This window comes from Helianthus annuus, chromosome 15 (assembly GCF_002127325.2).
Source record: "Helianthus annuus cultivar XRQ/B chromosome 15, HanXRQr2.0-SUNRISE, whole genome shotgun sequence".
In the NCBI taxonomy this organism is placed as follows: Eukaryota; Viridiplantae; Streptophyta; class Magnoliopsida; order Asterales; family Asteraceae; genus Helianthus; species Helianthus annuus.
The window spans coordinates 96,908,806-96,936,627 of record NC_035447.2 but is presented as its reverse complement, the minus strand read 5'-3'; the positions used below and the strand labels follow the sequence as shown (position 1 = coordinate 96,936,627).

The 27,822-nt window shown below is 38.3% G+C and overlaps 2 protein-coding genes and 1 pseudogene across 2 annotated transcripts; 1 reads left to right on the top strand and 2 right to left on the bottom strand.

Moving 5' to 3' along the window:
* Nucleotides 1-3,989: 3,989 nt before the first annotated feature.
* Nucleotides 3,990-6,686, bottom strand: LOC110911996 (annotated as a pseudogene).
* Nucleotides 6,687-18,094: 11,408 nt separating this feature from the next.
* On the bottom strand, nucleotides 18,095-19,354 carry LOC110913929. Its single transcript, XM_022158746.1, has 3 exons — nucleotides 18,799-19,354; nucleotides 18,617-18,744; nucleotides 18,095-18,475 (listed from the first exon to the last, which is right to left on the bottom strand). The coding sequence occupies exons 1-3, from the start codon at nucleotides 19,352-19,354 to the stop codon at nucleotides 18,095-18,097; spliced, it is 1,065 nt and encodes a 354-aa protein (XP_022014438.1).
* Nucleotides 19,355-24,606: 5,252 nt separating this feature from the next.
* Nucleotides 24,607-27,618, top strand: LOC110911998 (myosin-binding protein 3). Its single transcript, XM_022156659.2, has 3 exons — nucleotides 24,607-25,192; nucleotides 26,015-27,000; nucleotides 27,423-27,618. Exons 1-3 carry the CDS (start codon nucleotides 24,781-24,783, stop codon nucleotides 27,480-27,482), a joined length of 1,458 nt encoding a protein of 485 aa, XP_022012351.1. The 5' UTR covers nucleotides 24,607-24,780; the 3' UTR covers nucleotides 27,483-27,618.
* Nucleotides 27,619-27,822: the final 204 nt, after the last annotated feature.

Below are 27,822 nucleotides of genomic sequence, written 5' to 3'. Positions count from 1 at the left end.
TTTTTTATTATTTTATTTTTTTCCACAAATGAATATATTAAAATTCAAATTTACTACAAAAAACACAAATGTGTACAATACAATTACATTTAAATTATAAAATTTCTCTTTTTAAGTTAAATTATGGCATAAAATACTCTACCCAATTTAATTTATGACATAAAACATGTAACAGTATATGATATAATATAAATGGGTTAAACAGGTCAACCCGCCCATAGTCACAGGAAATGCAGATCCCCCCTCGAATCCCGAATCGGTTCGGCCGTACCAGAATCGGGTACAGAATCGAACCATTCGGCCTGGGTTCGCGAACCAGATCGGAAAAAAGGTCGTACCCGATTATCACAATACTCGTTCCGAATCACTAAAAAACGTGTGTCCGATTGAAAAATTAGCCGTTTCGGAACGATTCGATTAGTGTACCAGTCAATAGATGCACGAATTGCAAACGTTTCCCGCCTTTTTAATGGATTATGCTTATGAACTGCTTTTGTTTTATGAATTTTCTGTTATGAACTTATGAATTATGATTATGGTTATGAAATGCTTTTGAATTTTGGATATGATTATCAAATTTGTTTTTCAGATTGGATTTTTCTATAAACTATATTGTAACAATTGTTTTATATACGATACGACGTACCAAACTATATGGTATGCCGTACCGCGTACCGAATTGGCGTTCCGAATGAACCTACCCCCCTCGTACCGAATTTTAAAATTTCACAAACTAGGTACCCGTTTTCATTCCGCGAACCGGAGCGAACCGCGATCCATGTGACTATGGATTAAAACAAGATTTATTAAAACAACTCTACATGAAATTAACAACAGATTACCAGTTATATATAGTGGCGGATTAATATGGCAGCTTCATCACTTGAAATGAAAAGTAAAGAAGATATCTTCTTGATGTTATCCTCTTGACGCAGATGAATATGAGCTTCATTTAAAATGGTATAGTTCTGCTTAAAAAAAGGTAGTAAACACACACACACACACATATATATATATATATATATATATGTAAGGTATAAAATAAAGTAGATGTTTAAAACTGAAACATCTTGGGTATGACGAGGTTACGCGTTGTATTATGTGGAAGGAACAGATTGTGTCGTCGCATCATTGACTGTGTTGGAGTAGATACACGAACGAGCCACGTCTAGCATGAGTTCCACCTCTTTCTTGTACTGCATTATGTACACACTTGTTAGATCAACTCCATTCTAGTAGTTAATGGATAGCGAAATGTCAGTACATAAGGGTCAGGACATACCTCACTGATGGCACCCGACTTTATTTTAGATAGCATTACGCACCATTTCTTGAAATGCAGACCTGTTATATCAACCAAAAGCGAAACTTCATACACAACGAATAAAGGGTACATGCTTGGTACAATGATGTTAGTGGTGACAATTTTGATCCATTTAATTCTGAACTGGCCGGGGTTCTTTTTCGGAAAATATAAAACAAGTCAAATGAATGGAGCTTGGAGCAGGTCAAAAGTCGCCCAAAGTGTATTTATATTTTATCTAAATAAGATTGTTAGTGATATACAGAAATAAATCAAATAATATACTATTTGTAATCATATTAGACACACTAATTGTTTATAAAAAGCTAAACTTTATGGACAAACTGAGCCATGGATCAACCCATTCCAACCTGTTTTGACCCGTATATTACCCCTTTTGATCCATTGTCTGACCCTCCCATAGTGAAAAAAACTGGTAACATGATCATACTTTGTTGATAATGTCGACGTATCACACGGGAGGAGGTGAGAACAGCCCTTAGTAAGATGGGAAGGGCTAAGGCAGTTGGGCCTGATAACATACCAATTGAGGTATGGAAGTGCTTGGGAGAAGAAGGAGTTCATTGGCTAACTATTTTATTCAATCTTATCTTCAAATCTGGGAATATGCCAGATCAATGGAGGAATAGTGTAGTAGTACCTGTGTATAAGAACAAAGGGGATGCCCAATGTTGTGGGAATTATAGAGGGATTAAGTTACTAGGGCACACTATGAAACTATGGGAGAGAATAATTGAGACGAGAATCCGAAGAGAAACTCAAGTCACGGTAAACCAATTTGGTTTTATGCTAGGGCGATCGACTACGGAAGCAATACATATTCTAAGGAGATTGATGGAGAAGTATAGGGAGAAGAAAAGGGACCTACACATGGTGTTCATTGATCTTGAAAAGGCCTATGACAGTGTGCCACGTAGACTGATTTGGGATAGTTTGGAGAGTAGAGGGATTTCTAGGAAGTATATAGACTTAATTAGGGATATGTATGTTAGGACTGAAACTAGTGTCCGAGCGCCTGTGGGGGATACTAATTCTTTCCCGGTGGAGGTGGGACTCCACCAAGGGTCTGCTTTGAGCCCTTTTCTATTTGCAGTTATCCTAGATGAGTTGACAAAGTTAATTCAGGGGGCTCTTCTGTGGTGCCTGCTTTTTGCAGATGATATTGTGTTACTTGCTGATAGTAAACAAAGCCTGAATGCGAGGCTAGAAGAGTGGCGAGCAGCTTTAGAGGGCAGGGGTTTAAGGATTAGTCGATCTAAGACTGAGTACTTATATTGCGACTTTAGTGGAGTGGACAACGATGAGGACATTCAGATCACCATTGACGGTCAAGCGGTTCCGCAGGTGACTAAGTTCAAGTATCTAGGATCGTTTGTCCAGAGGGATGGGGAGATAGATAGTGACGTTGCCCACCGCATCCAGGTTGGATGGTGTAGGTGGAGAGCTGCCACTGGGGTATTGTGCGATAGGAGGTTCCCAACAAAATTGAAAGGGAAATTTTATAGGGTTGCAATTAGACCTGCTATGCTATATGGAACCGAATGTTGGGCCATTAAGGAAGTACAGGCACGTAAGATGGAGGTAGCAGAGATAAGAATGCTAAGATGGATGTGTGGCACACAAGGTTAGACCGGATAAGAAATAATGTTTTTAGGGAGCGATTAGAAGTAGCTAGTATATCAGATAAGATAAAGGAGGGAAGATTGAGATGGTTTGGGCATGTGAAGAGGAGGCAGACGATAGAACCAGTTAGAGTGATTGAAACCCTCGAGGTGGAGGGGAGGAGGAGTAGAGGTAGACCCAAAATTACGTGGGATGAGCGGATTAAGCAGGATTTGCAAAGATTGCACCTCTCTGAGAACATGGTCCATGATAGGAACTCGTGGAGACGTAGGATTAAGGTTAAGGATTTCTAGGAGAGGTACAATTGTGTTTCTAGGTGTAGTGTATGGTCGTACATATGTAACTATGTGTATACGATGTTTTGTACAATTGTGTTTTTAGGTGTAGTGTATGGTCGTAGATATGTAACTATGTGTATAGGCTGTTTTGTATTGTCACACTTGTTCTGTTTTACCATGCACTCTTTCACAACTCATGCTACATTGGTAACTTCATACACACACACACACACACCTCATGTTCTATTTATTTCTTTCCTGGGTGTTTTGGAGCCGAGGGTCTCTCTGGAAGCAGCCTCTCTATCCCTAGGGGTAGAGGTAAGGTGTGCCTACATCCCACCCTCCCCAGACCCTACAAATAGCTTTGCTATTTGTGGGATTTTACTGGGTATGATTGATTGATTGATAGCACAGTTTAGTTCCATCTAGCGGGTCCCATTGTCTGATGTGAGGACAGAGTCACTAAATGGACCATACGATACTATCCTGTATAAATGGTATCTAGAATGGCACTTACCGTTATGAAAATATAATACAAACTAGGCTAGAACATTGCTTTTAAAAGAGTTAACAATGTTATTATGTAGCCAAAATCAGTGTGAGATCTTATCTATAGACAAATTACGATTGTGCCACCATATGCTACACTGAAGCGGCAAAATATCATATGAATAAGAAAATACTCAAAAAGCATAACAATATAGTAGCAATACTCCCGATTATAAAAGAAATACCTGTTTAAGCCAAAAGACAGACATAACAAATTACTGATGTTTGTTATCCTCTGCGGCTTTCTCTTCCTTACCAAGAACAACAACTAACTTCTTCAAAATCGCTTCCACCGGCTGGTGCGAATTCTCAACCGCCTTAGATATCGGCTGCCACTTTTCACCATGTTTCGGTTCTGCAGCAATACATTTTCTCATGACTTCCTTCTGCTGATCTTCGGTCCCATGCTGCAGTTCAAACTTATAAAGCAAAGCCCAAAAGTCCCCGGGGTATCTGGTGCAAGAGTAACCGCCTGGTTAAGCCAAGTGCGCACTTTATCCACCTTCCTGTCATGCCAAAACAGCTTCCCAATAGCAGCTATTACATGTGGATCGTGTTCGCATTTCTTGTAAGCGTCAGAGCTCTTGGTTTTCCTTTGCAGTCGTGGAGCCATTTCGATTACAGCAGCCCATAAAATACCACTGTTGGGGCATTCTTGTAACGCCTTCGCCATTAAAATATCAGCTTCTTTTTTAGAACCGTGTCGTGACTCGGCTCTAATCGCAGCCAGCCATAATTCAGGGAAATGCGGGTTCCTTTTTCTAGCCACTGTGAGCACGGCCCGAACTTTACTCAGCCCGCTCATTCTCTCCTCGAGATTAGCGAGTGAGAGCCATAAAGGAGTCGAATTTGGGCACTGCTTTAAACCCAACTCGTAGGCTTCTTTCGCTTGTGGTAAATTACCTAACCGTTCCTCAAGCTGACCGAACATCAACCATAGCTTGAAAAACGACGGAAACAATTTCAGCCCTTCATCAAGAAGCCGCCTTTCTTCTGAACTGTTCACGAGTTCTCTCTCAACGATAGCAGACTTCATCCATACTCTCTCGGTTCCTCCCCGTTCCCGCGCTTTAGCAAGAAGCATCCGGGCCCGCTCAGGCTCGTTGTTCTCAAATTCAAGCTTAAACGCAACAAGCAAAATTTCTTCAGAGTTAGGAATCGCAGCATACGCCTCCAGAAGAATGTGTCTCGCTGCCGGCACATCACCAGCAAGCCACTTCTCTTTCGCACCCCTTAACCATAATACCTCAGCTTGAGGCGTGTAAGTAACAGCTTTACGAAGCAGAGCATCGAGCGACTCACGAGTGCCGTGAGACTTTTCGAGCAGAGCTGCTTTAAGCCATACACTCTTCTTCGATTTGAAAGCAGCAATCGCGCAACCATAAATTGCTATAGCGGTTTCAATGGAGCCCCGTTTCGTACATTCTTCTGCATCGGCAACCCAAGTTGCCTTACGGTCCTCATCTTCCACCCCAATCCCAATAGTATTACTGACAATCGCGTTACACGTTGCCACTGACCCAGCCCGTTCAGCAGCTTCAGCCTCCTTCATCCACGCTTCTCGGTCAATTTCAACCCGTTCTCTATGTAAAGCCCGAATACCCCTTTCTATAATCTTCCCAACGATGGATGTGTTTCCAAAAGCCTCTTCCAACTTCGCTGCGGTGATCCAAATCGCGGGTTCTTTAGGAAGCTTCTCTCTCGCCTTATTCAGTACCTTTTTCGCTGCATCATACTTCTCCAACCTAGCTAACGCAAGCCACAATTCCACATGCAACGGACAACACTCCACAGCTCGCTGAAGCAAAAGCTTCGCATCGTCTTCATTAGCAAGTTCCACAACCGCTTTCCACAGCCTTACCGAATCCGGAATGTTTTCAAGACCTTTCCTCAACACCCTGCTTTTATTAGCATCATCATGTTCCAGTTTCACAGCGTGCATCCAAAGTTTAACCGAATTGGGTATCGCTTTAACACCCCTAGCTATCACAGCCTTGGCCTCATCCGGATTCGCTAACCGACACGCCTCAATCCACACATCCTCGTTCTTCGGACATCCCTCACACCCTCTTTTTATCAACTCCCTCGCAGTCGGAATATTACCAGCAACTTCCTCTAACCTTGCAAGCAACTTCCTCTAACCTTGCAGCCGCAATCCAACCAGGCGGATGCTTCGGATTCGTTTGAATCACAGACTTCAACAACAGTCTCGCTTTCTTAATATCTGAAATTTCCGCAAAACTAGTAATCTTCATACTCTTCAAATTAGTCAAATACCCTTTCGGGTCAACAACAGTCAACCCCGAAACCGAATCCGAGAGCCTATCCAACTTCAACGACAAAACCGTCCCTCGACCTTCCCCAACCGCAGTCAAATCTGGCGTTTGCGCCCAAGGCGTCTCCGTCCCACCCAAAGCACTACTACTCTTCGAGTCCAACGCAGTAACATGCTCCTTCTCCTGCCTCGCCTTCTCTAGCAACGTATCCAGAACAGGCACATAACTCTCGAACCGCTTCCTCTTATTCCTCAACGAGTAATCCCCAATCTCCGGAATACTATCCCACTCCGCAGGCGACAATGTAACCAACTTCCTCTTCAAACCAGCAAACTGTTGGGTAATCTTCGGGTTCGACGCCCTATACTTCTCAATCTCCTCCTTCAACCTCGCCTCACGCCTATCCTTCCGTCTCAAATCATCCCAAACCGCATCCTCCTCGTCATATTCAGCAGAAGCAAACAATCCCACATCATTCCCTTCAAACTCATCAACCGCGGGTGCCCCGGGGGCTGCACGCGCCGGACCGACATCGGACCGAGTGGTGAAACCGGTGGCTCCACGACCTAATCCGGCTACATAATTGGGTGGAGGGCGTGTGTGGAGGAACTCTAACCGGTTTTTTGGTCGTTGCATGAAACCCTAGTTACAAACGGGGATGGATACTAGATGAGAACGTTTGTAACTTACCGGTGCGACGGTGGTGGTGGTGGTGGTGGTGGTGGCGGTCGGTATTAACAGCGTAGACGCTTTGGTTCGTTTGTGTATGTGAAGGAGTTTTTGTTTCGGGAATAATCTATGTTTATTTATGTGATTTATATGTCGGTTAGAATTTAGATGGCTGTTTGTTAACAACCGACTGACTATTTTTTTATTTAGGTGTCTGGCTGCAAGATTCTTATTGTTTCTGTATATGCAGCTACACCAAATAGAGGAGATGCTTTTACAATATCTGTGGTTCCTGGTGAACATACAGCACCAATCGGAACCCTAACCCTAGAAAACCGCAAACAATCGGAACAATAAACGATTAGATAGATGATAAGACGAACCTGTGGAAGAAGATGGTGGGAGGCGGCGATCCGTGGCGGCGGGAGGAGAAGTGGAGTCGTCTGGGGAGCGTGTCTAGGAGCGTATATGTGAAGAAGATCTGATGATTTGTGAAGAGGTTAGATATTTTTTTTTTTAGGGGGTGTTTGGGATTCCTTCTCAAAACAACTTATTAACTTATATAAGTCATAAGTTATAAGTTAGAATTTCTAACTTCTCAAAAACAACTTCTCCACACACAAAAATAACTAACACTCTAAAAACAACTTATTAACTTTTATAAGTCAATAAGTTATAAGTTGCTCTAAAATAAGCTAACCTAAACACCCACTTAAGCTAATAAAAGCTTCTTTTAGATTTTTTTTTAAACAAACGGTCTTTAAGCCTTTATGCAGACATAAGCTTAGGAATGGCAATGGGCCGGGTTTGGGTCGGGTATTAGTAATCCCAAGCCTGTATCCGGTTGTAATTTTTTGGCCCGTACCCGGCCCGTTACCCGTCGGGTATTTGTCGGGTATTTACCCATCGGGTATCGGGTATACCCGCGGGTAACGCGTATACCCATTAGTTTGTTAAAAATATCATTGAAACTCTCATGTGCACTTTTTACTCTAATGTATATATAATCTACTACTTTAAAAACTACAACAAAGGAAAATATGACCAATAACATACAAACATATCATATTCAAATGCATATTTGAAACATATATCTGCATAATTAACTAATTAATATACTACTATTTGGAACACATAATCTCAGTTTATATAATTTGCATTTAGTTGAACACCAAACATGAAAAATAGCAGAACTAATCAGAACCCAAGTAATCTCCCTAACAACTTGAAATGTGGTTAGAAAATTCCAAAACTAACACACATTTTTATTCTACATAGAAACAACATAACTAAACATAAAATCTTGTGTTTGTATGTTAAAATCTTGAAGACAAACAACAAAGCAAAAAAATATGAATAAGTGTATGTACTAAAGTTTATATAAATGGAAAATTAAATTTAAAATAATATGCTTTTCGGGAATTATTCGGGTAAACAGGCCGGGTATCGGGCGGGTATCGCTAAATCCCATACCCGTACCCATACCCGAATATTTTTATATTATTAATCACATACCCGGCCCATACCCGTCAGGCTTCGGGTATACCCGGCCCGTATGTTTCGGGTTTCGGGTATACCCGTCGGGCTTGGGCTTTTTTGCCATCCCTACATAAGCTCCTTGAAGACATGTTAAGCAAAAACAAACGGCCCCTAGTCTTTATTATCTTTATCTATCTATATATTTTAAATTACTATTACTAGGATGCATGTAGAGGTGTACAAATCGGTTTTTTCCAAAAACCGGTTTCGGTTTTTTCACCCAAAATAAAAACTGGTTTTTTTTTATAACCGGTTCCGGTTACTAACCGGTTTTTGAGGTCCAAAACAATAACCGGTATAACCGGTTGGGACCGTTTTTAACCGGTTTTTTAATAACCGGTTCGGTTAATAACCCGTTTTTGAAGTCAAGAATAGTAACCGGTATAAAAACCGGCGGTTAAAAAAAGCCGGTTAAAAAAAACCGGTTATAAAAAAACCAGTTAAAAAAACCGGTTTCGGTTTTTTTCCGGTTTCGGTTCTAAAACCAGTTTTTTTGTACACCTCTAGATGCATGGGCATGTCTTCCGGCTACGGCCCACCAAAACCTGAAGAAGACATGATCAAAGTCATCCACCACGCCATCAACTCCGGCGTCACTCACCTCGATACCTCCGACATCTACGGACGTCACTCCAACGAAATCCTCATCGGCAAGGTACTTTGATTGATTTCATTGTCGTAATTTATTAGCAAGATGTATTATAGTATAAGGTATGGGACTGTGTTGGGGATTAGTTTTTATTTTTTCCCAGGTTTGGGATTGCTGATATACCCGTTTACCCTATTCGGTTACCTGATTAATTGGGTGTTTGGTGTTGCATTTTCAAAATAGATTTTGCGTTATCAAAACTGCGTTTTGAAAAAGCATGTAGGTACATGCTTCTCCAAAACTGCGTTTTAGAGACAGATAATCACTTTTTCATCAAAACACTTTTTTAGATTATTTATGTTTTACAAACACAATAATCAAATAATCACTTCAAAACGTAATCCCAAACACCCTCTAAGTGTACTAGTTTACCCGATTATACACCAGATACAGTTTCTTTTATTTTATTTTTTAAATTTGTACATTTTTTATATATTGATTTTTGGTATACGCTATTTTTGTCATCTATGCATTTGAGTATTTTTTTTTATATATACACTAGGTTTTAATGCTGCGCGCCGCGACAAAACTAAGTCATTGTAAAACATTTATTGTGACTAAATACTTGGTTGTTATTAAAGCTGGGCTATTTAGTGTCTTATTTTTAAGTTGACAAGTGGAGTTTTCATACAACAGAGCCGTTGGTAGCAAGCGAGTTAGTAACTCCTGGCGATGGCGACTATTGCGATGTTAACAACTGAGAATCATATAGTTATTATGCTACATTGCAGACGCATCCATCAAAAAATAGTATCCATTTCAAAAACCGGTTCAAACCCGCCTAGTAAACCGGCTTTCAAGTTCTTGATCTATGGTAAAACCGGGTGGTACGAGTATGGAACAGGTCGGTTGGAGAACCGGGCCCAGATTATTTCTGAAATCCAAAACATTAAACCGACCCACGTGTGATTATGAATTAATTTCATATAAAAAAAAAGGTAACATATTGTTGTTTTTAACTTATTTCTACAGGCTGAGGATCTTTTAAAAGAATATGACAATGTGTGCACACTTGGGGTCCGAATGCCGATATCCATCTAAAGCAAATATGATAAACTGAACATGTGGCTGCAGCTGGTGCGTCGAAACAGATGGATCTGAGCTCAATATCGGTCTTTTAAGGTCTTTTAAACGGTTCGCGCAGGCGGAACTTAAACAAATGCTATTGGCACTTTAGTGGATGCAGTTGGAGGAGAATTGAATCAGGTAATGCATTCTATGCTCTATAGTAGCATCAGTCTTTTTTTGATCTTTTATGTTCATTCCTTTTTTATATATTTTTTACTTCATTGCTTATTTTTTTTTAATTGCAGCCTAAATACTTTGAAATTTTGATGCCAGCACTAATTGCAAAGTGGCAGCAACTTTCAAATTCCGACAAAGACCTCTTCCCACTTTATAGCACAGGTATTCTTTTTTTTTTTTCGGGTATGGTGGGGCGGAGGTTTGGAGCATGGGTTGACACGTGGACTTCGAGGGGCACTGCTGGTCAGTTGCATGTTGGGTCAGTATGGCGGGGCGTGGCTAGCCCGCCTGAATTGGCCACGTGTTATAATTTTTTTCTTTCAATTATTATAAAAATACATACAAAATGAAAAAAAAAAAAAAAAAGCCTAGCCACCTATAGCCTAGCCAACCCAGCCAATGAGAGCCGGCCACGGAAGACCGCTAGGCCCGCCCAACGCCTGGGCTGAAACCCCCGCCCAAGGAGCCACGCCGAAACCCAAGCCCACCCGGGGTGGTGACTTGGGTGTTTGTACCCAACCCACGCCCCAACCCCCGCCCCAACTCCCGCCCCATACCCCATAGTCTAATTATCTACTATATCCTTAAACAGATTTCATGGAATTTAGGTAGTGCCTTTGTTTTGGCTACCTTTTTTCCAGAATACTTCTAGTACACTTCTAGTACCAAGGATGTTGGATTCTTGAGTAAGGTTTGGATTTATTCATGTTTTGAAATTTAATAATTGACTACATGTAATTCAGTATACTTCAGGTCCTTAGCACGTTTCTGTTAAGTCACGTGGGGCGTCGTTGAAGAAAATCAGTGGCTAATAATAGTACATCTATAACTGACCACTTATAGATACGAATTAGTAGAAAGTATCAATCCTTCAGAACTGACAAACGAATGCGAAAACGACCACTCATGCTCTCATCCCTCATACTAAATCGTTTCCTATTGAAATCACCTGACGCGTAAATCAGTCCTTCAAAACTGAAAACCGAATGCTAAATCAACCCCTCATGCTCTCATCCCTCATACCAAATCATTTCCTATTGAAATTGCCTAACGCCTAAATCAGTTACATAATATAGAGGGAATTATTAGAATAAGTAATCGAAAATGCATATAAAATTCAAGGGAAATTACATCATTGGAGTACCATGAACCTTTGATGCTCTCTTAATCTGCTCGAAAGATTTAAGTTTTTTAATCAACTAAATCGGAGGGAGAGGCGTGAGCTTGTCCTCACAAACCCCGTTGTCGCTTCGATTACTCGTTGTGTTCATCGACTTACATGTTGCAACCCCAACTCCTTGTCAGGTCGTGGTGTTGCAGAATGAGGCAACGATGAAAAGCGGTGGAGGTATTGAGAGGTGACCTAAAACCCTTTTGACTTGTTACCCAACCCGCCATGTTGCAGGAGAATTTTAGAGGTATCATCTTGTTGTCGTTAATCATTCATAACTTTAGTTTCAAGCGGTTAACCTCCCTAGTTAAAATTATAGCCACGTATGTTTTTAGAAGTATCACCTTGTTCGAATACCCCTAGTTTGTTTTAAAAAAATGTGATTGCTTGAAAACACCCCGACCCGAATAGGGCTGACGTGTCACTATTACAGATATCAAAACCAAACACAATCCGTTTAAAGAGGAAACGTAGGATCCAAAAGACAACCAAAAGTTTCGAAAACAAACCAAGAATCCTAAGTATTAATTAATTCAAAATACTTAAATAAATAAAAGTCTTTATTCTTGAATTGCATTTACTCTCATCATCACTAGATCCCAACATTTCCCGGATTACCTGTCAACAAATAAGAAAAACACAACAAAGAAAACTACGGCTGAGCCAAAGGTTGCCCAGTAACGGAAAAATCAAATAGTACAAGTAAAGAAGGGACATAAAGAAAGAAATATGAAATTTCTGAACGCAAAACCAAAACTGATACTTGAACAAATACTGAACATAATCTGAGGCAGAACATAATCAGACATACAAAGCATACCAGACAATATTATAAACATATCAGATCAGAAACAGATATCAGACTACGTGACTACAAATAACAACAAACCAAGTCACGTGAGACGGAAGCACCCACGAGCCTAAACAGACGGGTACATAGCTAGCTAGTCCATGCACCTATGAGATGGTGAGTGTGGCGTTCACCCATTATTCCAATCTCCAGACAACAAACTCAGACTCAGAGCTAAGATCGATCTATACGCCTCTAGGGGCCAAGTGCTACACAAGCACATACTAGAAACGCCGTGAACTTTTATTACGCACCGTCACGATAAGTGCCATGTCGTTGACGCCCAAACGACAAGCCAGACATGCTCGGGTGACAGAGTACAGAAACTGAGGCCATGTATTAATGTACATGCAACTTAAACTGATTCTCATGGGAACATGCAACAATGATTACAACTGCTAAAGTCTATTGCATGCTACTACGAACTTGTAAAATAATAAATGTGAACTGAAGCAACTAGCGCAAATAAACAAAATCCGTACTGCAAAGTGACAGATATGATAAATAAATACTCTGATGAGGAGACCAAAGAATAATCCGTACCTTGTTAGCAACCGAAGCAAAACCAAATAAATCAAGTTGACCACGAAAAATCAAGAACCTATAATCCCGTTACCACCCGAATTAGTTTAGTGAAAATTATTTTATTCGTTTGTTAAGAAATTCCCGACGACCGAACAAAACTAACAGCTTAAAATTTTATTTAAAATGATCACGACAATCACTATGTCATTTAATTCTCCAAAGTTTTGATGTCCATACTACAACAATATAAAAACAATTTGTTTTACAAACACTAATTGCTAATTATAGAACCTTACATGTGTTAATATTTAAAAAAAATATATAAATATATATAATTATATACACAAAACAACCAACGTAGGAACTGTGAATAGCTTAAAGTTTCTTGAACCTCTATGAAACAAAACATTAGTAATAATAAAACTTTAGTTACTTGCACTCTTTTTCATGAACTAAAAATTTTATTATTATTTTTTTCCTATTTATTTGTTGTTCCATGCATAGACATGGAGGTGTATATAACAATGAGTAAGTCAAACCAACTCACTGAGAACTTGGATGATGATGGTTTATAATTTAAGTTGGAGATTTAGTCAACTCCATACAAGTTACTGTAATAATATAAAATTGCATTTCAAATCAATGATCTATTAACAACTAGTGTCGAGTTACGTTGGTTTAGATTTGCATGTGTAACTCTTGTATAACTACACAATAGCAATATAACAGACCATATAACTACATCACAAAAATACATATCACTTCTAAAAATTTAGAATACAGTCGTCGGGAAGCCAAAACAACAAACCAGGATTTAAATGTCTAAATGCAAATCGGTCAAGGGATCGATTTGGGTACCTTAAATGTCGAACCGAAACAAATCCTAGAGTGAGACAAGATCTGCGAAACACGAGTAACTCCCGCGGCTGCGTAGATTACTCGATCCTGTTAACACGATACGAAACAAAAATAATTGTTGATTAGTGGCAGCTCACCGTGAATCAGACTGAACCGAACGGAATACGAGTGGCGGGGTAGTGTGGCGGCGGCGCGAAGGTTCCGAACCTGGGCTGTGAAGCTGCCCGAATAACTCATCAATACATCAATAGGAGTTTGAAAGAGAGAACACTAGATTATTAATTATTGGTACCTGATCGGCGAATCAAAAGTCAGACACCGGTGATGATGAAACTCAGCGCTACGGTCACAACGGAATGCGAAGAATGGTGCGGTGTTTGTCACGGTGGCGAACGGCTCTTGGCGGTAAGGTTGTGCGGTGGCACAAAGCTCTAGCGAACAAAAATTTATGGCGGGCTTAAGGCGGTAAAGGGTGGTGCGGTGACTAAAAGTTCCGGCGAACAAAGGTTTACGGTGGATTGCTACGGAACAGAGCTTAAGCAAGTTTGAAAGCAATGTTTGAATGGTTTATAGAGAAGGATGTTGACAAGATTCCATTCCAAATTCTTCGTTCAATTTGTTTAGAGGGGATATCAATTAGAATTTGAATGAGATCATTACCGAGAGAAAAATACGGTAATTTGATTTGATAATATTATTGAAAGTCAATTATTCCAATTGAGTAAAAACTGCAACAACAAAAACTATGGACCTAAATATAAATTTCCAATTGAGTAAAATTTTTTTTTTTTTTTTTTTTTTTTGCCATTCAAAAAAAAAAATATAAATTTCCATAATTGTTTATCTCTATTAATGTTAGTATTATAGTAAAATACATAAACACGTTCCCAATAAAATAACATATATTATTAATTACTTCAATCCCAATTTCATTAGATTTTATTTATTTATCATATTAGTATGTATCTTTTTTTTTTAATATTACAATGGTATATATATAGTACATGTCAGAGCGGGTCGAAACAGGTTCGGAAGAATTATAACTTATGTCGCGCTCTGACTTAATGGTCCTTCTCTTTGCTATACCTCTAAAAGTTGCAGGGGAATTTAAGAGCTCTACATTAATACCAAAACCAATATCAAGACTCAATTTCATCATTTAAGTACACAAAATGACATAAGAGTAATATTTAAAACTACTTCCTGTAAATAAGTAAGAATTGAGGAACTCAAACCTTGGCTAACAGGAGCGTAGTGAGTGCAAATGGTTAAAAAAACCTGTCAAAAACTTGAAGCATACCTCGGCAAAAAACAACTGTAAAGAGTTCCTATCGGCGATTGATTGAAGAACAGCAAGGAAATCGAAATTTAGTGGGATGAGACCGATTATTGATTTAGGGTTCATCGATTTAGCCGTCGACCTACTCTCCTTTAAAACCTTCAATCTTCGCTGCCATTACTCATGTAGCAACACCACCGTCAAAGTTGCAGTCGGAGATATGGCAGCTGTGGCGATGGTGATGGAGGTGACGATGATGCCGGTGGGGCAGCCCACTCTCTTTCCCTAGCCACAATTACAGTACTCGTCGCACGCTATTGCCACCATAGCCACCCCGATCCCCCCTTTCAAACCACAAAGAACATCATTGACGCCCCTTTCTCGCGTTTTCGGAGACGAAAGCCACCGCCATAACCACCGTCACCTGCCTCCACTATAGCATGTCACCCCACCGAAGTCTTTCCTAAAAAGATATCACCGTTGCCGGTTTCTACATCTTGGAATCTGTGGGTAGGAGGCAAGCACGAGCCGAGGTCCGGTCGCCGGCTCCAAATCTCCTTCTCTCATTCTCCCGTATTGCTCTCCGGCTCCTTCAAATGTTGTTGTCTCTCTGATGAATTTGAAGGAGAAAAACTGATGAGAGGAGGTTGGGGAGGGAGAGACGAGGACGTTTGTCTTTTACTATTCATTAGGCTTGTGAGTGTCCCAAGTTACTATTCACAAACTTATCTTTTTAATATATAGGAGAATTATTATTATTATTATTATTGTTATTATTATTATTATTTTATTTTATTTTATTATTATTATTATTATTTTATTTTATTTTATTTTAAAATCAAATGAACAGTGTTTTTTATATTTTATATTATAATAATTGTTATTCTCTTTACTTTTTAAGTTTGATAAGTTTGGTGGCAACCGGTATTTGTATCGAAAATACCGGTTCGACGCTAAAAGTTGGTATCGGATTGAGTTTGATAGTCTTTTAGTTCGAAAAATTGGGTACTGCTTCCCAGTACCATTTGCTCATCCCTGATCACGGGTACCGTACGAACAACAACGGTATCGTACACCTTTTTTTTAGTTTCAGGGTAGGGATGAGCTCAGTGCTAACTGATACCCCGGTTATGGTATCGGTATATGAATGTAAAAACCGGTAGCGAACCGGTACCAGGAACGCCAAACGTCAGTACCGAACTGGACTTAGGATCTTTCGGTTCAGGAAATTCGATACCGATACCCGTTACTATTTGCTCATCTCTGACTACGAGTTTCTACCGAACAACATTATTACCATACAACTTTTTAGTTGATTTTCTTTCGGTTATTTTTTAGTGTTTTTTTTCTACATTTTCTTTTTATTCTTGTCAGTGGTTCCGTGTGCAACGCGCTTATATTGATTTCAAACACATATAAACACAAACCAAATAACAAAATAAGTTCGCCGCAACGCGGCGACACTTTTTATAACTAGTTAGATTTAGATTTGTTTTATTTGAAATACGGATAAAAATATAAGCAAATGAAGAAAATGATGATAAAAAACCATGTCAAAGTCACGGAAAAATTATGTTAGTCATATACAAAAGCCAAGTTAAACAAGGAAAATAATAGTTAAGTCGACCTACGACCTGTATGTTGTGACGAGGTCATTAAACGGGAAAATGAGAAGTTACCGGATACAGCATGTATAGTTTTTTTACCCTTGATAACTTTATTTTAGTCTTTAGAAAGATAAAAAGTATTGTGAAAATTTGTAAAAGATTTAAAGTATATGGGTTAGAAGTAAAAAAAAAAAAAACAAAACAAAATCACAAAATTGGTACTATTTCTAAGCACCCACAAATGTTATATAGAAGACTAAATTGCAATTACGTTCTTTAAGTTTGAGTCAAATTGTAAATGTTCTTATTTTTATCTACCAAAATTAAATCGGATGTCATTTATGTTTCAGATTATATACAGCCGGTGTTATTTTGCTGTAACTCATTTACATTTTAACGTTAAGTCAGGTCAAGTGTCACATTTTCCACTAAATGATGTTTTACATTAGTTTTTTTTAATTAATGACAAAACGTATAAATTTCAAAATAAGTTTTTTTTCCTTTTTTTATATACTTTACATCGTTTTTATTTTATAGTTTTTTCTACTGTTTTATTAACTAACTAGGTTATAACCTCATATATTACACGGGTTGAAGAACAAACAATTATAATTGGCTTATATTAAACTTGATTTAGTAATGGTATTAAAAAGATCTTTATGATTTATTGATATTCATAGCTTTAAACTTGAATTTAATATTTTATAATAATATAATATATAAATTTGATATATTTAAGATAACAATAAAAATACATGAATTATAGATAGATATAAACGTTATACCTAATTTAATATAGGAATAACTTTATAAAAATGTAACCCAGTTAACAACTGTTCTAGTTAAGTACCCTAAACTTTTTATGTCAAAGTCACTAAAATTTCATTTAGTATTATTTAAATAAACATATGAACTTGAGAAAAATGATTTTAAGATTCTCACATTAGTATTAGAATCTTATGGGAGGCCTAAGAGCAGGCGGGGTGGTCTGTTATGGCCACCCCATAACGAGTGATAGCACATAGAACACCGCCGTCTCCACTTCCATAACGAGTGATAGGGTATAACTCGTTATATATATATATATATATATATATATAACGCGTTGAACTTGAGGAGTGATAGGGTATGACTTGTACATTGTGTATTAATACTTGTACATTGGAATCCCATCACTAGTGATACCACCCCCACTACAATTCTATCACTAGTGATAAAATATTGGGTGATGACATGGCATGATTTGATTGGATATTGGGAGTCATAGAAATCTATCACTAGTGACTACCCCCTCTCCCCTAATCATAAAGGATTTAAGGGTTGTATTTACTTAGTACCTTAGCCTACATGCAACAATGAAACAACATAAGGGTATAAGGAGTGGTTAAACACTTTAAAGTGGCAAAACAAAAAACCGACCAATCAGAGCGCGCCATGTCAATTAGGCAAAAGTGTTTAAACTTTGCTGAAAAGTGTTGGCAATGGTTTAAACACTTGTTGAAGTGGTAAACTTTTATTATTATATTTTTTTGCAATAATTAATTTAATATAAATAAATTAAAAACAATAAAGTTTCATAAATTAAATTAAAAACATCAAAGTTACACTAAATTAAAAAACAATAAAATTACATTAGCATGAAACAATTTAAACTAGTCTTCGTCGGAATCGGCCAAAAGATGGGGTAAATCTTGACTTGCGAGATGATCTATGAGATCGTGTTTGAGTCTCCAATGGGTGTCTTCATTCAACAACTCGCCCAGCACCGTATCGTCTAGAGCCGGCTCGACCGGAGGATCCCGAATGTGCACCGGTGCTATCGCCTTTCCATCGTCTTTCAAAATCATGTTGTGTAAAATAATACACGTGTACACGACATTCCTAATTTTTTTAACCGATCTTGCTCGCATCGGTCGACTCAATACACCCCATTTCCCCTTCAAAACACCAAAAGCCCGTTCGACGTCTTTTCTTGCCGCCTCATGTTGCCTCTTGAATTTCTTTTCGTTTACTTCGTGAGGGTAAGGGATCGACTTCACAAACACGGACCACGAAGGGTAGATTCCATCCACGAGCAAATAACCACGTTTGTATAAATGGTTGTTAACGTAAAATGGACATTTTGGCGCGGTTCCATTTCGTTCCGTTAAAAATAACGGAGATTGTTGTAGAACATTGATATCGTTTTGAGAACCCGGTGGACCGGCAAAAGCATGCCAAAACCATAAGTCTTGAGAAGCAACCGCTTCGAGCATAATAGTCGGGTATCTATGATCTCCTCGCATATATTGGCCTCGATACTCTGTCGGACAAAAACGCCAAACGAAATGGGTGCAATCAAGGCTACCGAACATACCTGGAAGGTGATGTTTTTCCTCATGAGCTTGGTATAAAAGTGCCATGCCGTGGCTTGTCGGTCTACGTAAGAACTCTGGACCATATATTTTGCAAACCGTGTCACAAAAATATTCTAGGCACTCGCGGGAAGTTCTTTCGGCCATATGCAAGTACTCGTCGTTCTCGTCTGGAGTGTTTCCAGTTGCGAGCTGTTTAATAGCCGATGTCACCTTTTGCAAGGGCGTAAAGCCCTTCCTACCTCGCGCATCGGGGGCCTCTACAAACCACGGGTCGTTCTCTTCCACGTCGGACACAATTTTTAGAAACAAACGTTTCGACATACGGAACCTATGCCGAAAGATATCTTCGTTGTACTTCGGGTCTTCGACAAAATAATCCGCCATGAGTGTCTCATGCCCCTCCTCACGTTGACGTTCAATATATCTCCTTCGGTTAGATGTGCCGGTGTCTTGAAGTTCGGCTTCTTCGATGAGATTTTGAAAAAAAAGAATGCTACTATCGGATGAATCGTCGCTACTCATGGGTGGGAACCATAACGGGAGTTCATCCGCCATTTTGTATGGTAAACTTTTAGAAGGAATTGGTGGTATTTTTTGGTTTGTATGAGTATAAACTAGAAAGTATATGATGAAATGGTTTGTGATATATATATATAGTTTAATTTAAAAAAATTTTTTTTTTTTTTTAACGGTAGACCGTTGGAAGGTGGCCCCCCCTTTTCCATTTTCTTTTCCCGAGTCGGCAAAGGTTCACCGTTCTTCAAGTTTTGCCGCGACCAAACTTGGTCGGCGGCGGTGTTTGCCGCGCGGCAAACTCGATTGCCGCCCCGTTGCCGCACCCACTCCGTATGCCCTAAGCCAACAAAATAAGGAAACTTTAAACTACGAGTTTCTTTGCAAATCTTAAACTTGCTTAACCAATGTGACTATTTTATTCTATGAGATAGGACTTCTCTGACTATACATACCGATGTGGAGTAAAACTATATGCATACCCCAATGCACCTGGAGTAGAATCCAGTTGATTAGAACGAAGATTGTTTCCAATAAGAAAGACTACTACTAAAAACAAATCTTACGCCCCTAGATGCTTGGTGTGGATGTTACTGGGATAACATATCAACCAAGATTCAATCTGTCAAATAGGTTTATGTCGAAAAGAATTATAGTCATGTATTTATTCATATATTGATTCTAACCTAGATTCGTCTTCAGTTTGTCTTCACTTCACCCAATATTACACTTGTACATACACTTCAATAGACAACAAAGTATCAACAATTAATTTCATGAACAAAGATGATTCATATAATTCTGTAACAATGTTCCATAAAATGATCAACTGTCAGTTATGTACCTCAGTATTCGATCTAACTTATCAAGTATTTGAGCCACCCTTAATGTCAGGATTAGAGAGAGTGCAAATCTAAACGTCTTCTTCTGAACATAATTTACATTGTTGATAGGGTTTGATTAGAGAAAAACTAGGAGAGGGGAATAAACTGATTCTCTGGATAATCTCCCAGGAATCGAACCACTAGATTGGATCAAACCAATATGCAAAGTTCACAAAACAACCCACAAGAATAACAAAAAGCCATAATGGTCCTTGGCCCAGTTTAACAATAAAAAACAAATGCAAAAACTACTAATAAACATATCAAGACTCCCTCCTTAGCCACTTTTGTCCTCAAGAGTGAGCTCGGTGAAGTCTGGAAAACGCAGCTCAATTCATCTAAAAACTCCCACGTAGCGTCTTGAGTGGTTTGATCCTTCCAATGTACGAGCACTTTCATAACCGGCCGGTTACCTCTTTTTACCAATCTTCTATCTAGCACTGCCAACGGTTGAAGGTTAAACCGAGCTTCCACCGGTAAAGGAAAAATCTTCTCTGGAGGCCCGCACGGCCCCTTGAGTAAGGACACATGAAAGACCGGGTGAATATGAGCCTCTTCCGATAAATCGAGTTTATATGCTACCGCTCCCACTTTTTCTACGATAAAAAATGGCCAGAAATACTTAGGAGTGAGTTTCGACTTGGGGTGTTTCTCAATGAGAATAATAACAATAAACTCAACAATAATGATGAAAATCACAGGAAGTGCAACATTGACTTCTTATGTAGCTGCTCAACGATTTCTTTCAGGTTAGATTGTTTTTCCTATTATGGTTCAACCTAGAATTAAGCTCTAAGTTATCCAGCTATGGAGGTTTTAAATGTGGCGATTACTTCCAGGCTATTATTTAAAGTTACTTCTTGGCATTTCTGCTTATATTGATGCTTTTATAATTTACCCAAGATTGGAGCTCCAAAATAATTGTTGTGACAAAGCCCTATGTGGTGCTCAACAAGGCTGACGACACATCAACCTGTGTATTTGTTCCCTTGATCTTATCTTATGATACACATGACTGGGTTTTCACTTCTTGCTGCAAAAACATCTTGGCCATGTACTTTCGTATTAGACATACTTATGATTTTTATTCCTTTGGTTCCTTTTATTAATAGTAGAGAAAAATGCAATTTGCGTCCCTGTGGTATGTCCCAAACATCAACCTGAGCCCCTAAATTAAATTTTTGGTTTTTTGAGCCCCTGACCTTATGAATTCATAACACTTTGAGTCCCTGCCGCCAGTTTGACTGTTTGAGGTAGGGGTAAGACCGTCTTTTGACATATATTAATAACACTTTGCGTCCCTATGGTATAAGTGAAATATGAACCTGAGCCTCTATTCATTTTTTGCTTTTTTCTTAAGAAATCTAATAATTCAAATTAACTCTTTTATTTTTAAATAAATGCAATCTAATAATTAACTCTTTTTAAATAAATGCAATCTAATAATTAAATGTATACTATATATAACAAATTATTAAAGCCTAAATTCTCTTTTATTTTTAAATAAATGCAATCTAATAAATGCAATATAATAATTAAATGTATACTATATATAACAAATTATTAAAGCCTAAACTGTATATTAAATGTAAACTTTTAATACATACAATACAGAGACAAAATGCCATACCAACTTCGTAGACTTGAGGGAACTTACAGATTCGATAACAAAAGACCGTAACATACAATACAGAGACAAAACGTCAAAGATCCACAAGCAATTGTGGATCTTTACTGACGGGTGCACTTCGGAATGTAGCAGATATGAATGAATATAACCTCAGTGTAGATAATTACATATCTGCCACTGGGGTTATATTCATTCATATGAATGAATATAACCCAAGTGGCAGATATGTAATTAGCGAGCTCTGGAATTTCAAGGAAAATCGAAGAGCTACACTGGGGTTATATTCATTCATATCAATCACTTCTTTATGTGCACCGCACCATCTTCTAGGAGGTTGTCAAGTGTTCTCGCCTTCGTAGTTGGTGTTTTGCGTATCTTTACATCCGCAGCCATTCTGGACAACAAAACACATTCAAATGAGGAACACATTCAATCCGAAACTGATCCGATCAGTTCTTAATATGAGGAACCCAAATCATCGAATCAAACCAAAAATCAATATGATGAACACACAAGAATCAAAACCAAAACACATTGAAAACCACTGATCCGATCAGTTCTTAATATGAGGAACCCAAATAATCGAATCAAACCAAAAATCAATATGATGAACACACAAGAATCAAAACCAAAACACATTGAAAACCACTGATCCGATCAGTTCTTAATATGAGGAACCCAAATCATGGAATCAAACCAAAAATCAATATGATGAACCCACAAGAATCAAAACCAAACCCACATTGAAAACCTCTGTTTTGATACCCTAAACCCACAAGAATCAAAACCAAAACACATTCAAACCCACATTCAAAACCTCTGTTTTGATACCCTAAACCATAAACTCACAAGAATCAAAACCAAAACACATTCAAACCCACATTCAAAACCTCTGTTTTGATACCCTAAACCCTAAACCCACAAGAATCAAAACCAAAACACATTCAAAACCTCTGTTTTGATGCATTTTGAACAATATACTCAGTTGATACATCAAACCCAAAATCAACCCTCTGTTTTTTTTCAAAATAAACCCAAAATCATCGAATGGAACCCAAAATCAACCCTCTGTTTTTTCAAAATCAACCCAAAATCATCGAATGGAACCCAAAATCATCGAATGGAACCCAAAATCAACCTTCTGTTTTTTTCAAAATCAACCCAAAATCATCGAATGGAACCCAAAATCAAACCCAGAATCAACCCTCTGTTTTTTCACAATATAAACACATTCAAATCATCGAATCAAACCAAAAATCAATATGAGGATGAAGATGAACCTGATCTGTTCGATGATGAAGATGTTCGATGATGAAGATGTTCGATGAAGATGATGAAGATGATCTGTTGAAGATGATGATGATCGATGAAGATGGTGAAGATGATCTGTTGAAGATGATGATGATGATGATGATCTTGGGAGTTGGGAGAGATATTGGGAGTTGGGAGAGCTGTTGATGATGATAATGAAACTGGTTGTCTGCTATTAAATGTAGATATTAAGGGTGGGGGTATTATGGACTTTTCACAACTGTCAAACGGTAAAACTGACGGAACACTGATGGCAGGGACTCATACTGTTATGAATTTATAAAGTCAGGGGCGCAAAAAACCAAAAATTTAATTTAGGGGCTCAGGTTGATGTTTGGGACATACCACAGGGACGCAAATTGCATTTTTCTCTTAATAGTATTTTGTATTTACATTATGGAGGTGTTTTCCCTTGCCAAATGATTTAGTTGAAAAGACATGGAATTGATGATATTAATTAACCTCTTAATCGGCCTTATCCATCAGGTACATGTATTATTTGTCTTTATTTTATACTCATATCATAAGTAGGGATGAGCATTTGGTACAGGGTACTGGTACTGAACCGGTACCGTACTGATACCGAACCGTACCGGGTATATTCAGTACTGGTACCGGTACCCACTTTCCTTATTTTCGGTGCCGGTACTTACGGGTAAAACACCGGTAAGTACCGGTACCCACTTTTCCCATTTTTCATTACCGGTACTTTTGGTACCGGTACCGGTTCGACGCCGAACGAGTACTGTGCTCATCCCTAATTATAAGTGCTTCCAACAAGTGTGCCTTCCAAGTATGCAGCCATGCTATGAGTACGAAAAAGAGAGATGAGAATCAAGCATGCTCTCAATGCAAGACTAGATACAGAAGACACAAAGGTTCAATCCAAACGGATAAATTATACATATATTTTTGTTTACCATGACAAACAATCGTTCGAACAACATTAGTTCCTGTATATTATACGTTTTTATGGTTTTCTTGACGTATTGCATAGAGTATTTTTTTTATGCCGTAAGTTGTAGTGAGTGTCATAATCATTAGTAATTAATAATTAATATAAGTAACTTGCTTGAGCTCGGGAAGCAATCCCAAGTGATAACCTAGTTACATATATACATATTAAAGGAGGGGTAGTGCTCTAGCGGTACCTAATGACTATTTTTAAGAGATGTCGTTGGTTGGAGTCTTGTTTGTAATAAAATGTCACGAGTGAGTCAAGGGTTTTATCACAATGGGCCTTCACGTAGGGTTTTCCTCTAGAATTAATGACGGATCGGATTATCAGTGTTGTCTCCGACTCGTGTGACCTGAATTTATTTAACGTTAAAAAAAGTACGAGGATAAATCCCTAGCAATTATTATTGTTATTTAATTTAAATATTAATAATATTTAATTAATAATAGTAACTGAAGCAGAAATCCAAATGGGAAGCCGTTATCATAAGCTTCCAAGAAATGAATCGCACGTGACTCGTTTGTAACAATGCTGCGTGTTCCACTCGCAAACAAAATCATCATATATCTCTGTCGTTCAAATAACTAATCACATTCATTCATGTGTTTCAGATAACTTAGTCTTGAATTAACATTCAAACTGGGCCTTTGTGGGTTTCTTGATCAGCAAATTCAAACCCTTAAACATGAAGAATAGATTTTGGACATTCAACACTTTGGTGGGTGCTTTTGTTGATCTGTTCATTGCATATTTCTTGCTTTGTGGATCAACTGTTGCGTTATTTGCTGTTAACTTTCTGGGTTTGTTCGGTTTGAGCTTGCCGTCCAATGGGTATGGGTTTGTTGGAATGATTAGTTTTGATTACACAAGTTTGCTGGTTGATTACCCGACTGATAAGGTGTCCGGCGTTCGGTTTTCTGCAACGAGGAAGTTTCCGTTTGATTCGATTTTTGTTTCAGGGTGTGGTGGTTGTGATTTGGAGGATGATTTATCAGAAGGTGAGGGGTCATGTTGTTCAAATTGGATTACATGTGTTGATGATGAGCAAAGTAATGATGGTGGACAGGAAGCCACTTCCATTCCTTCTGACTGCAACTGTGAGTACTCTCCTTATCAATTTGGTTTAAGCATTATTTCGCTATCGATAAAAAGTGTTGTTGGGTTGGTAGGATGAACAGGGCGACCCCTATATTTATTCATGTTGGTCGGGTCATGTTTTAGGTTGACCCGTTTAATGTTCATTTGTGAAAATGAGTAATAACTAATGTGTATTCTCCATTTCTAGCAACCAACCGAATGGAAATGATAAATCGGTGGAGAGGACTAATGAAATAAAATTGTTGGAAAATAGAAAAAGGTTAAGAATTTCTAGAAATAAATAGTTAAGAGTGAAAATTAGAAAAAAAAAAAATACATCTAACTTCAAATTTTAACACTTTTTATCTGTAAAATACAAATAGCAACATGTTTAAAAACCCTTAAACGTGTGAACTGGTTAACCCACTTAGATAATGGGTTGTGTTTGGGTTACCCCATTTATTGAACAGGTTGTGTTCTGATTGACTTGTTTAGTTAACGGGTCGTGTTCGGATTGTCCTATTTAGTAAATGGGTCATGTTTGGATTGACATGTTTATTAAATGGGTCATGTTCGGATTGATTTGTTTGATTAACGGATCATGTTTGGATTGACCTGTTTATTAAATGGGTCGTGTTCGGATTGATCTGTTTAGTTAACGGGTCATGTTCGGATTGTCCTGTTTGGTAAACGGGTCATGTTTATTAAACGGGTCGTTATCCTGGTGACCTGTTTGATAAACAGGTTGTGTTAGCCGACACAAAGCCTGTTCATTTTCGAGTCGTGTCAGGAATTCTTGCCACTAGTTTTAACATTTCCTGTTATGTGATTGGTAAAATCAGTTAGCAGATATCATGAGGATGATGTACTTAGCGACCCGAAGGCTACACAGAAAAGGATTCCAGTTAACGAAGCTGATAAAGACAAGATGATTGTTTTATTAACACGCGAGTTAGAAGAATCAAAAGCTGCTCGCGCAGCGCTTTATGTTGAACTCGAGAAGGAAAGAAATGCTTCTGCATCTGCTGCAGATGAAGCAATGTCCATGATTCTCCGTTTACAAGAAGAGAAAGCCGTAGTAAAGATGGAGTCGCGACAGTATCAAAGAATGATAGAAGAAAAATCAGCTTATGATGCAGAAGAAATGAATATATTGAAAGAAATAGTTTTAAGGAGGGAAAGGGAGAAACATTTCTTGGAAAAACAAGTTGAAGCATACAGGCAGATGATTAGTGTTGAAAATGATCGAATTAATGGCGGAAATAATCAAGATTTTGTTCACGATCCTGATTTGATGTTACATCAGCTTAGCAGTTCAAGGTTGTTTGAAGATATTGACTTTTCTGAACAAGAAGAGCCTGAAAAAACTATAGGGGAAGATAAAGGTTTGGATATAACGCCCGGAGATGCATATCGTGGTGGTGAATCTGGTTCACACATATATGATGTTCATGTAATTGACAATGAGCCGAAATCTAGAGAAAAATCAAATGGATATATGAAGCAAAGCGATCAAGAACAGAATGGTTCAGTGACGCGTGTTGGGCTGCCGCCAGTGAGTTCAAAGAGTAGTTTAAGAAGGTATTCGACATCAGCATTGGATAATGAACGAACCAGACTCGATAGTGAAGTCGAATGGCTCAGAGAAAGATTAAGGAATGTGGAACAAGGAAGAGTAAAACTTAACTTTTCTGTTGATAACCGGGAAAAGGAAAGTTTGCAGATGCAGCTTTTGGAGGATATAGCAGGCCAGCTTCACGAGATTCGGATGCTGACTGAACCGCGGACCGCCTGTCAAGCTTCTCTCCCCCTTCCTTCCTCTAAAGAGGTAAATTTGAGTCTTCTTTTTGTTGACCTTTTTCCATATGCATCATGTGAATGTTCATGTACTAAATATCCCTTATTTGACATGTCATTCTTTATGATGATTTGCTTATCTTGAAAATCAACTTAGTTCCCTTGTGTATGAATTTACAGTAGGTATCATATTTTAGGCGAATCCCACATTGTTTTGTTTTGTCTAGGGAAATAAAAAATAATCCCTCGTGAGAAGTTTCCACTCGGGTAAACCAAAAATAAATATGTATGTTACTTGTGGGCAAAACAGACAATATTGTCTGGTATGAGGGGTCATTGACCATAAAATGTGTGTGTTTATGTATGTCTAAACAGATATTTGTTTCTCATGGTTTAGAAAAAATCCGCGATCTTTTGGTATGAGAATCTGATGAAATATCATCATTTTTGCAGGGTTTAACGAAGATAAAGCGATGTAGAAGTGTATCTTCGGTACACGCAAAAAGCTCTTGAAATGCTCATCAAGATCTCAAAGATTTGAGAGCTTTAAAGACCAAAGGATTAGAGCAAATTTATATTGTGTTTTTTGATATGGTATATTGTGAATATTAGATTCAGTTACTAGCATGTTTTAATAAACCTTTGGAAGGAGTAAACTTTGGTATAAATATAGCAACTGTTTTTTGCTTTTTAGTATTCCATAATTTTTGTTTGGTGTATGTTTTCCATCAGTTTTGTTTTTGACTTTCAAAAGTCAAACTCAGGCGTTATAAAAGTGCAAGAAATCTGAGTCTCAAATCTCTATGGACTGTAGTCAAAAATGCAAAAAGATGTATATAGAAACCGATATGTT

Coding starts and splice junctions, on each gene's coding strand:
- LOC110913929 (XM_022158746.1), bottom strand. CDS start 19,354: ATGGCGGATGAACTCCCGTTATGGTTCCCACCCATGAGTAGCGACGAT. Junction 18,745..18,798: donor GGAAAAACATCACCTTCCAG/GTATGTTCGGTA, acceptor TTTGTCCGACAG/AGTATCGAGGCCAATATATG. Junction 18,476..18,616: donor GTTCTCAAAACGATATCAAT/GTTCTACAACAA, acceptor GTGTTTGTGAAG/TCGATCCCTTACCCTCACGA.
- LOC110911998 (XM_022156659.2), top strand. CDS start 24,781: ATGAAGAATAGATTTTGGACATTCAACACTTTGGTGGGTGCTTTTGTT. Junction 25,193..26,014: donor CATTCCTTCTGACTGCAACT/GTGAGTACTCTC, acceptor TGGTAAAATCAG/TTAGCAGATATCATGAGGAT. Junction 27,001..27,422: donor CCCTTCCTTCCTCTAAAGAG/GTAAATTTGAGT, acceptor TCATTTTTGCAG/GGTTTAACGAAGATAAAGCG.